The sequence below is a fragment of the Fukomys damarensis genome, unplaced genomic scaffold, assembly GCF_012274545.1.
Source record: "Fukomys damarensis isolate Sample0158 unplaced genomic scaffold, DMR_v1.0_HiC HiC_scaffold_36, whole genome shotgun sequence".
Classification (NCBI taxonomy): domain Eukaryota; kingdom Metazoa; phylum Chordata; class Mammalia; order Rodentia; family Bathyergidae; genus Fukomys; species Fukomys damarensis.
The window spans coordinates 18,437,848-18,450,023 of record NW_022900948.1 but is presented as its reverse complement, the minus strand read 5'-3'; the positions used below and the strand labels follow the sequence as shown (position 1 = coordinate 18,450,023).

Sequence of the window (12,176 nt, the reverse complement as noted above, 5' to 3'; positions counted from 1 at the left end):
AAAAAAAAAAAAAGAAGAGAAAATAAAATTATAGGCAAAATGTTTTAAATGTTTTAATGACCAGAGATGCAAAGATCTTAAAATATGAGCAAATAAGATCCACCAGTGCATAAACATGCTTAATTGATCATAGATGGGGCTTACTCCAGGATGCAAGAGTGGTTTAACATTTGAAAAAAACTCAATCAATGTAATTCACCATTTTAATAAAAAAGAAGAGAAAAACATAATTTTGATGATAAATGCATAAATAGTATTTGACATATACCTAATAATTTTTCAAATCTTCTAGAACATAGAAATATAATTTTACTCAATAGTGAAATATTAAAAAGCTTGATCTCTGAGAAGCCAGAGTGAATGAATTAAGGATGTCAGCTACTAACACTTCTATTCAACATTGTATTACAGATTCTAGATAGTTCAACAAAGACAAAAAATGAGAAGCACAAGGGTTGAAAATGAAGAAATAAAAATATTATTTACACATAGCAAGATTATTTACATAGATACTCCAAAATACTACACACAAAAACTTACAGAACTGGGTAGTAGCTTAATATACTACTAATGTAAGAAAGGGGCAACCTGGTAAAGTATGAAAGGTAGGATCAATTATAAAAGATGCATTCCTAATAAAATAAGAACAGGGACTATATGCTACAAATTTTTATTATGTCATTTTTACACATAGCAGCAATCAATAAAAACTTGCTGAATGGGTTAATAATCTATTTTCTAACTTGGAAAACATAACATGGTAATATTTTTAAAGAGTTAAAATAAGCTAGCCCCACAGAAGCCAACACTTGCTAAACTGAGAGAAACTGACACATTACTACATAGCCAGGGGAAGTACAGATTAGCCAATAACTTTTAGAAATCACTTTGGCAGTATATATATCATAGCCTGATCATATAATGTATCATTTATTACTTTGATTCCATTATCTCACTGAGAAGAATTATTCTAAGGGAATAATTAAAAAATAGGTTAAATGCACAAAGAGGATTCTCTCAACATTATCTATAACAATGGAAAAGTGATCAAGAGATATAATAGTTAAATGAGGCTTCTTATTTAAACGTAAGGTTTGGGTTAAAGACACATAATGTACCCTGAAGTTCCAATTCCAAATATCACGTTAAGGTAATTATTTAAAGTATATGAGCTTCAATTCCTTACTGCAAAATGGAGTAATAATAGTAACTATAAAGTTGTTCTAAGGATTGAACAAGCTCTTAAAATTTTGCAACAGTAAGCATTCATGACTATGAGAAAGATTTTATATCAAATCATGAAGTGTTGGCAATAACTTTGAGTTGATAAAAAAGTGGTTTATTAACCATATAACATATATACATACACCATCTTTTTTTTTTACAAAAGTTATAAAACGATTACCAGTTTATACTGTAACTATGTTAAATTATATATAGATGAGGATTAGAAAAGAACATGGACAGGGCCGGGGGTTTAGTTCAGTGGTTCTGCTGCCTGCTTTGCAAGCGCAAGGTCCCAAGTTCAATCCCCAGCACCAAAATAAATAAATAAATAAATAAATAAATAAATAAATAAATAAATAAATGAAAATGAAAGAAGAGAACGGTGACAAATAAAAATCATAATTATCAGATGAGTGTGTGGGCGATCTCTTCATTTGATAAATTGTTGACTTGTTTTATTTAACTTTATAACAAAGAAGAAATAGTATAAACACTTTGTAAGCAAACAATATAGAAAAGACCCAGGATTTCTACCTCTTTGTCTTGAATGTTAGGGTCTGCATTATTTTCCATGAGCACAGCCATGCAATTGATATATCCCCCATATGCAGCACACTGCAAAGGGGTTCTTCCTGCATAATCTTGTACATTTGGATTGATCTTATTTTCTATCAAAATCTGGCAAACATCAGCATTTCCTCCCAGTGCTGCCCAATGTAGAAGTGAATGTCCATCTTGGTCAACTAGATCTACCCTTGCTCCACCTGAAAAGAAAAAAATTATAATTAAAATGTCTAATGTATTCCTTCTGAAAAGAATAGAAGTTGGGATGGGGATGTAGCTCAGTGGTAGAGTGCTTGCCAAGCGTGTGTGACGACCTGGGTTTCATTCCCAGCACTGGAAAAAGTTAAATATAACAAATGCACTTATATACACTTCCTACTTCAGAATTATAGGTTAAGCGTGTACTTTGGTCAGGGTAGGAATGACTCCCCTTTTACAGAAAATGCCTCTGAGGATCCAGTAGTGAGGTACTTTTCCAAAATCAAACAACTACCAACAGGTGAGCTTGAGATAGATCTGGAATTTCCTGATGTCAGGTGAGCACTTTCCCCTTCACCCTTCTCTCTCAGTGGATCTCTGCTGGGGAAAGCTTTCTTTCAAGGTGAGCATGTAAAAATTCCTACCTTTTGTGAGTGATTTAATCAGAGTACACATATTAACTAACCTTTAATAAGTGTCTGAATCACATCTTTGTGTCCCATCTCACAGGCTCGAAAAAGTGGAGTATGTTTCATGACATCAGTAGCATCTACTTGAGCATCATTTTCCAATAATAACTTCACAGTGCTGACGTGCCCAGAAAGGGCAGCAGCATGTAAAGCTAAAAAGGAAGCAAAAGAAAGTGACGCACCATTGAACAAGTGTCCTCTTTTATTATTTTAACTCATGCAATCCAAATCTTAAGGATTCTCTCGTTTATTTTTTACTTTTACAGATTTCTAACTTCCTTCCTACTCATATGTATTACTCATACTTTTCCCCTTTCCTTCTGCCTTGCTCTTCTCATTGTTTTATTCATTTCCATCCTATTGGTCTGAAATATTATCCTATTTTCAGGTACTAGCATATTAAACCTTTCCTCTTCTAGGAAAATAAAAGAACAAAAATGAAAAGAGAAATAATTTAAATGATGCAGGCAATTCTGCTCTCTCAATAAACACCTGTCCACAAGGGGCCATGTGACTGGGGATATCAACCCCACTGTCCTTTCAACTGACTACATGTGCTAGTTCTTTCACTGGTCTGTGTACCTATCTGTGCTGAAAGCACACGTCTTGCTGCATTGAGTCTATGTCATATAGCATGGCTTCAAATACGAGCTACTTTCTCAGGGCTCAACTTTTTAAAAAAATCAATTCTTTTCAACACTGAAGAAAAAATACCCTGAAAGATTATATATTGTCTCTTCTCTGGCCCCTCTAAGAGTTTTAAAGAATGTATTTGCTATGTGTGTTTAATGTTATGCTGAGCCCTGCCTGTTACTCCAATGCAATGCCTAATTTATGCTGTTCCTCTTTAGGATTGAACTGGCCCATTTGAACAGCTCAGAGGACTGTGGTGGTTGGTCCTTTTCAAGTATTATGGCTCTATAGTACCTAGAATTGAGTCTCATTCATAAAAGAGTATGCCACAAGGAAACCTGCAATTCTTTTAAAAAAAAAATGAAGACTTTTGGGTTGGGTACTACTATAATGCTGGGAACAAAACAGATAAGGTTACATTCTAGAAAGGGAAGCAAAGCAAAGCAAAATAAAGAACAACAAAACCATCAAAATCTCTTTATGTGATCATTACTTATGAAATGTAAGCTTGACTTTAGTAAGAACCCCTTGGCAAATTAGTAAAGCACTGGGGTTGTATGTGGACACGTAGGCCACAAAGTGAGGAGGGAAGACCCAACTTAGATATGGATGGCACCAACCAATAGGGCTGTATCCTGGATGGAATAAAAAGGGAAAGAAGAAGGAAGTTTTCCTTTTTTTTCCTTTGGAGAAGCTTCAGTGTCTGCCACTGCCTTTGGATATTCATCTCCAGTTCCTTCAGGCTTCTAGTACAGTCCACAGGTGTCCACTGTGAGCCTTCCCAGTAAATCCTTTATGTAACGCAGGTATATTTTATATTAAATCTGGTCCTCTAGTGAACACTGATACACCCTATCAAATTCTTAGATTAAATGATGGATGCTAAAATTAAGGCAATAGCAGGTATTCTGCTACAGTTGAGACCTGAACCATACATAAGAGAAGATTTTGGGTCAAGGGAACAATTAGTACAGGGCATAAATGACTTTGCATGATTAAGAAAGGCAAGGGTGGCTACAGCACAGTGAGAGTGAGGCAAGTGATGGGGTAAAAAAAGCCAGATCCTAAATGGCCACTTAGATCAGAGTGATGGGAGATGATGAAGGGTTTGAAACAGGGGAGTGACAGGGTCTGATGTGTTTTAAACACATCACTCTAGTTGTTAGGAGGAGAATGCTTTGTAGTAGATTAAAGTATAAGCAGGAAAACAGATAACAATGTTGCAGTAAACAGCGAAAAATGATGGCAGCTTGAATGAGGGTGGCAGGAGTGGAAATGAAGAGAAACAGGAGATTTAGAGTATTATGGAGGTGGACTTGACAGAATTTGAAATAGGATCTCTGTACATACAGTCTGGAATCTGCCTTTAAACAAATACCTCTGGGAATTCTTCAACATTCTTGAGTTTCTAACTACCGACCTAAATGGCTGTAGGTTCATTTGAGCCATTCGAGATGCAAATTGGTCTGGGTGACTTATGATACATGAAGTGCTGTCACATGGAGAGAGTGCAGATTGAACATTCTGTTCTCAAATTGGGGCTCAACATAAAGAACATTCCAATAGAGTTAGGCTACCATGGAAATAGTGGGAAAGAATGTATTTGAGCTGTTCAACTAGAAGCTGTGAGTATTATAAGGCAGATAAAAAACAAAATATCTGTGATAGTTCAGGGATTTTCACATTTTAAGAGCATAAGAATCCTTTCCCCACCAAAATGAAAGTTTTTAACACTCAACATATAAAACAAGTAAGAGGTCAAAGGTAAACAACTTGCCTGTCTACTCTCTCAGCACTACTTCAGAAATTGGTTCTGAAGAACATGATTTGAAATCCTCAGGCTTAGTTTAATTTCAAGGTAAGTTTTTATTCTGAAATGCTACAATTCTGTGATATGGCATCAAATATGAAATACTCTATAGATAAATAGTATCAATGTCAAATTTTAAGACAGTAGACAAAACTTAAGTTAAAAGATATAATTAATAATCATATTAAAGGAAATTCCCAATTTTCTATTGGTATTTAGCTTTATAAAACCTTAGACTTAATGATTGTTGCTTCCTCTTTGAAAAGTGTCATAAGTTTACATAAGAACTTTACTTTTTTAAAAAAATTTTGGTACCAGGGATCGAATTTGGGTCCTTGCACTTGTGAGGCAGGAGGTGATACCACTAAGCTAAATCCCCAGCAGAACTTTACTTTTTGAACTTAACTTTTTTTTTCATTAAATGAATTTATTTGTTAAAATAATTTAAATCCAAATACAACTGTTGAATTTGCATTGAGTTATAAATACAATTCATGTTTTAATTGAAATGTCAAAGTTTAACAACTGACATTATAAAACAATAAATGGTTGTTCAATTTTAAATGGTCAATTGAATTAGAGCTCACAACTAACTGGAAACTATAATCTCTGGGAAACTCCAAATCAATAATGATAAGTCTGGTTTCAAAACCTACTGCAGTCATCCTGGAAACCCTGATCAAGATTTAATAAATGTACGATGACAATTTTAAAAAAAGGAAAATAAGAAGCAGAAAAAGACCCGTATGGTCTTTAACATTTGACTGGCTAAAGAGACAATTAAAGCTTAACCAGTGCTAACACAGGACTACTGATAGGAACAAAAAACTAAAAAACAAAAATCCCAACAGAGAGAAACAAAACACTCAGTTTACACAGACACTGACAACATTCATACGGGTAAAATCCACTCTTGAATACAAATACCAGACATCCTTAGGCAACATTTCTTTACATAGAAAAGCAAATATCAGTGGTTTTACCACAGAAAAGTGATGGCGACTGTAGCAGTGAGTCAAAGTGAACTTAACTTTATATTATAGAAAACTTCAACTACTAAGAAGAAAAAGCAATAGTGCATTGAACTCAATACAGCCATCGCCCAGCTTCATCAATACATAAGTAATTGTGTTTCTTGTAACCACTATCCATTCTCCAACACTTGGGACTGTTTGAAGAAAATTCCAGAGTCACATCCTTTCATTTGCAAATATTTTATCACTGAAATACGAGGATCTTTTCTTAAATACACTGGCGTTATCAGTCAGAGTTCAGTCAGCAGACTGAACCACTTGGTTAGATATTTTAACAGAGAGGATTCAACATAAAGAGTCATTAGCAATGTACTGAAATGGAAAGATAAAAGAACTAACTTAAGGTGTCACAGAGGTAGCAAATGTAGAAAATAGCTACCAATCCCGCAATTAGTAAACAAGAAGAGGACAGAATTATTAAAACTTAAAATCTTAGAAGAGCTCTGATACTGGAATTTCAGACCTGTGAGGAAGGGTCCTTTATGGCAGGGTGTGGCATCTTTGAGGAGGGTGATTAAAGGCTGACACGGACTGTTCAAAGAGAAGCAGAGTGAAACTGTCACTAAAACAAACTATCACTGCTATGTTGAAGAAGGATGATGCTGACCAGAGCTGAAAATAAAAACAGGAAGTAAATAGGAAGATGTATTACTGCCTCTCTTCTCCCTCTACTGCCCTTTATGAGAAGATTTTAAAAGGGTGCTTATTGGCAAACAGGAAATCTGATTTGCAGAGCCTCAGGCCCAGGGATGAGAGAGTATTCACATTTTTCTGATGGCTTTCTCCTTTTTAATAGTTTCTTTGAATCAGGTTCTAAACAATGTCTATACATTAGTATTGGTAAGACCTATTTTTAATGAGAGGGAGGGATGATGGACAGGAACTCACCTTCACAGAAATGTCAAGAAGGCATCTCTGACATACAGTAAAACCCCCACAGGAGAAAGAACTGGGAATGAATGAATCTGAGAAGAATTTATGTCTGAATTTCAGGCATGGTGGATATCAGAAAGACACATTTGGTCAAAAGGATGTAAGTATTATTGCCCATACCGTATTAAAATACATGAAAAGTTAACCAAAAAGAAAGGCTAATGCACACTAATGTAAATCTGACAGAGAAAGAGATCGAAAGAAGCATGTAGTAAGAACTTTTTCAGGCTGACTTGAAGTTGTGACGCTTCTAAGGTCATGAAAAGTTACCTCTAAAATGAGGCAGGGCGGGGTATGTAGCTCAGTGGTTCTGCCACCTGCCTCACAAGGTCCCGAGATACCAAAAAAAAAAAAAAACGTAAAATGAGGGATTCTAAGACCTGAAAAAGGTGCACAGTAAATGAGACTGGTGACAGAATAGTTAGATGTATGCATTTCCTAAAACACAGTTACACATTTTGGGCTGGGGATTTAGCTCAGTGGTTCCAGTGCCTGCCTCACAAGTGCAAAGACCTGAATTCGATCCCTGGTACCAAACAAACAGTTATACATTTCTGAAAACTGAATAACTACTAAATATAATTAATTACTAAATGTGCATAGATTTAAAATACTAGTTTAGGCTTTTTTAAAAACAAACGATAAGAAAGAGTTTCTATAATCATGTAAAATGAGTGACTGGATTTTAAACCAAATGCCACCATTCATCTGGTAGAAACGTGTAAATTTTAGCCATCATATTTGGAAGAATAAAGCCTTTAGAGTGATATCCTGGTAAATTCAAAACATGAAGAACAAATTCACACAATATTATATTAGGAACAACACTTTCAGGTTACTATTTTAGAAATTTTATAGTACAGCCTACACTTTGGAACCCGAATGAATCGACCCTGTCTGTGAGCTCTTACCTGTGCCTCCATATTTATCTGCCATGTTAATATCAATGTCAGACTTTAGACTCAGCATAGTCCTAAGGACATCATCACTGCCTTTCCCTGCTGCCCACATAAAGGTTGTTCTTCCTTCCAGGTCTGGATCATCTTTCACTGAAGGATGCTTTAAAAATACTTTAACTGTTTCCTGTAAGAAAACTTCATTTAAAAAATGGAGACAACATGGTGACAACCCTGTTTTAGGCTAACAACAAAACTGTTATATGGGACTTCCAGTAAGAAGCAAAGTATTTTCCCCTGCTTCTGAATCAAATGATACTGTCTTTATAAAAGTACAATTTTCATTTAAAATAATAATATTTTGTCCTCATATATGCATTTTAGTTTCCATAGCCCTTCAAAAACATAAACCTCATTCAGTTGCATCAATTCTCTCATTCAACAACTTCAAAATTGAGAATGATCTTCAGTCAAGCTTGAAAACTTTTAGGCCACTGTTAGAGGAGCTGACAATTAAAAAACTCAGGCTGGGATTTAGCTCAATGGTGCTGCTTGCCTCGAAAGCACAAGGACCCGAGTTCTATCCCCGGTACCAAAAACAAACAAACAAACAAACAAACAAACAAATCTCAGAAGTATTCAGTATCATGGGTAACATTAAAGTATATGTGTTCCTGGGCAAATCACATGCAGAGACCCATATAACTAGGTATGCTTCTACAGAAAGTAAATATATTATCTCAGAGTCTGTTTTATTACTAAAATTTTAAAAAATAGTTAATATATTTATTGAATACTGATTGACAGTTATTAAAAAATGCAATGTTCACCTCATTTAGATAAACATTTTATTTAGCACTTCCTGTATACAGATGTCCTTTCCATGGAATCACACAAAAATTAGGACCCATGGCAATCCTGATTGTATGTGGCAATTTAAAGGGGAATTAACATGCCATCATTTTATTTAAAAAAATTTTTTTTTCCTTTTCTCATTTATTCCTTTCCTTTCCCCTACACCTCCCACCCCCGTTCCCCTTTGGACCTTTTCCTTCTATTTCACATTATCTATTATACATTTTGAACCTTATTTATACTTTCCGTTTTTCACACCAGAGAAACTTTTCAGTATTTACACATGTATCCTATTTATTGCACTTAAGAGTATGATCTCAATGTATATCCATTAAGGTATAAATGTCTTTAGTTTCCCATTCTTTATGGCTTAGTACTCCATTTTATTAAAAAATACATTTTCTTTATCTAATCACCAGGTGATGAGCAATTAGGCTGTTTCCAAGTTTTAGCTGTTACAAACTGTGCTGCTATAAACATGGGTGCATATATATCACTGTGGTATGATTCTTTTAATTCTTTTGGGAAGATGCCCAGCAGGGGAATAGCTGGGTCAAATGGGACCTCTAACCCTAGTGTTTTGAGGTATCTCCATATTGATTTCCACAGTGGTTGCATCAGTCTACACTCCCACCAACAGTGGAGAAAGGTTTCTTTTTTCCTACAGCCCCACCAGCAAAAAAAAAAAAAAAAAAAAAAAAAAGATTTCTTGACAGCTGCCAGTAGCCATTCTTTCTGGAGTGAGGTGGAATCTCAGGGTTGTTTTCATTTGCACCTCTTGAATTACCAGTGATGCTGAACATTTTTTTATATGTTTGTTTGCTGTGTCTACTTCTTTGTCTGAAAAATGTCTGTTCATTTCAGATGCCCATTTTCAAATTGGGTCTTTAAATTTGGGAGGTTTTATTTTTTAAAGTTTTTAATATATTTTAGATAGTAGACCTTTGTCTGAGGAACATCATCCCATCCTTTTAAATTCCCTTCTTCTCTCAAAACTTGGATTCTTACAAATTTTTAGGAAGAACAAATACTTATTTAAATGGATGCAAAATATTTCAGAAAGAAATTTCTGGAGGCTGTGAGCTGCCTAAAAATGTACAAAATACTAAGTATTTTACAGAAAGAATAAGTTCAAAGATTCCCTCATTTTACAGATGAAAAAAATGTAAGTTCAAGGTCATCCGAATATTGACAATAGATCCAGGAGTAGAAGCCATGGCTAAATCACAGCACTATTTTTTTCACTGAAGCACACACTGTTTCCTAGTCATAAAACTGTGTTGACCTGGTGAGGTGTAACAGCTCTTAGTGTATGTTACTCAGTGTATTTGAATAAAGAACTGAATTGTAAAAGTTGACCTTTTTCATCTTGTTTTCTTTTTTTTTTTGGTACCAGGGATTGAACTTGGGTCCTTGTGCTTACAAGGCAGGCCACTGAACAGCTGAGCTAAATCCCGGCCCTTGTTTTCTTTTGTTAATTTGCAAACATTTTTTTGTTGAGTATGCTTTTCTTTTCTTTTCTTTTTGGTACTGGGGATTGAACTCAGGACCTTGCGCTTGTGAGGCAGATGGAGGCACCACTGAGCTAAATCTCTGGCTGAGAGTATGCTTCTCTTAATGACAAATACTTGTAGGATTTTTGTTGTTGTTATTATTGTTGTTGTTTGGCATTTTTCAAAGAGTGTTGAAACTTCTTCTGAGATTAAGAGGCCAACATGATCAAGGGGCTTCAGAGTTTAGAGAATTTGCATCATTATAAAAAAGTCAACTTTGGCATGCCTGCCTTGAAAGTGCAAGGTCCTGAGTTTGATCCCTGTACCAAAAAAAAAAAAAAAAAAAAAAAAAAATCAACTTTGGAGCAGATTTCTGAAAATCAACTGAAGATTATCTAAAGCAAACATTTCTTTGAATAAACATCCATAGCACTCTACAAATCTTTAATTTAATAGTTAATTATGACATGCTCATTTATTAAACTTGGGTTCAAGATCATAGGAATCTTGGTTTTTATAAAATCTGTGAATGGGACGATATGTCCTCAATAATGGGTTTATGTTGAATTATTATTATTATTGTTATTATTTAGTTTTTTGAGACAGGGTCTCACTATGTAGTTGAGATTGACCTGGAACTCTCTATGTAGCCCAGGCTGGACTCAAACTCACAAAGATCCTCCTACTTCAGCCTCCTAGTGCTGGGATTACAGGTGTGTGCCACCACGCCCAGCTCTATGTTGAATTATTGATTCAGTTCTGACCTCCATAGATTGACTAACAGGCCAAGTGAATTTCTTATCTTACTTGTAATAAGAAAGACTTCCTCCTCAAAAGTTTACTTTTTATTTTTCTGAGCTGCTGGGAGAGAACAGGAGACAACTGTTTGTCAAAGTTCTAGGTTATATATTGAACAAACTTTTAGGAATGTCAAGAAGGAAGGACCAGGGCCAGGGATTTAGCTCAGTGGTGCTGCTACCTGCCTCGCAAGCACAAGGACCCAAGTTCGATCCCCAGTACTAAAAAAAAAAGAAGGAAGGCCCAGAGGTATATTTGTTCTGGATACCAGACACTAAGAAGGGTATGAAATTAAGATATTTTAGCAACTGAATACACAACAGAACATCTGGAGAGGTCAAGCAGTTGAACTTATAAATAGTGTGCTGATGATAGCATTATTATAATTTAATGAAACCAAGTGTCTCACTATGCACACCCATGTAGAACTGTGACTGCTTTAATGTATGCAGGACTCTTGCAAGAAACTCTGGCTCATGGGGTCAGGGATTTAGCTCAGTGGTTCCACAGCCTGCCTTGCAAGCACAAGGACCCGAGTTCAATCCCCGGTACCAAAAAAAAAAAGAAACTCTGGCTCTTGGGGGCCATTTGTATTCAGGAAGCTGAACTAGCCTAGATGCTACTAGGCTATTGCCTGGTGGATTGAGGATATAAAACTTGAGAAAGTGCCTGCTAAATTATAAAGAGCTATAAGAGAAGAACTATTAAATATCAATATTCACTACTTCTAGAAATAAAAACTCATGCTTGCTTTCTCAAATGTATAAAATACATACTCACTACTAGTAGTATAAGAATGTATTTTATTTCTCGAGTACCTGCTTAGTCCCAACAACTACAATAGGCACTTATCGTAACTTTAACCTTTAAAATAGTCATAAAGTTATAATTATCCTTATTTTACATACAAAGAAACAAAGACTCTAAGAGGTTAAGAGTATTATGCAAGGTCAAGCTAGCAAACTGCATGGTCAAGATTCCAGCCAGGTTTTTCCAGTTCCAAAGTTTTGTTACACTACTTTCAGGACAATTACAGACTGCTAAGCACTAAGATATAGTTACTGCTACAAAAGGAAGAAAAAGATTAGATACACTTACTTACCATAAATAAAAATTACACTGAAAAAGGTAAAAAGGGAAAATAAAAAAATATGAGAAAATGAAAAAATGGAAAAAAAGTGTTTGTAAATGGGGAAGGGAGGAGGGGGTGAAGGGAGGGCAGGGACAAGGGGAAAAAATGAGAATCAAGACCTGTCATGTAAAGG

General features: G+C 35.3%; 1 protein-coding gene across 8 annotated transcripts in view; it reads right to left on the bottom strand.

The window, feature by feature from the left end:
• The window catches only part of Invs (inversin), a 137,021-nt gene that overhangs the window by 39,851 nt on the left and 84,994 nt on the right, over positions 1–12,176 (bottom strand). For all 8 annotated transcript variants that reach the window (XM_010614358.3, XM_010614364.2, XM_010614357.3 and 5 more), the window contains 3 exons: positions 7,781–7,952; positions 2,456–2,611; positions 1,762–1,991 (listed from right to left, as the gene is read on the bottom strand). In XM_010614358.3, the coding sequence (XP_010612660.1) occupies positions 1,762–1,991; positions 2,456–2,611; positions 7,781–7,952 (558 nt within the window). The remainder of the gene's footprint in view (positions 1–1,761; positions 1,992–2,455; positions 2,612–7,780; positions 7,953–12,176) is intronic.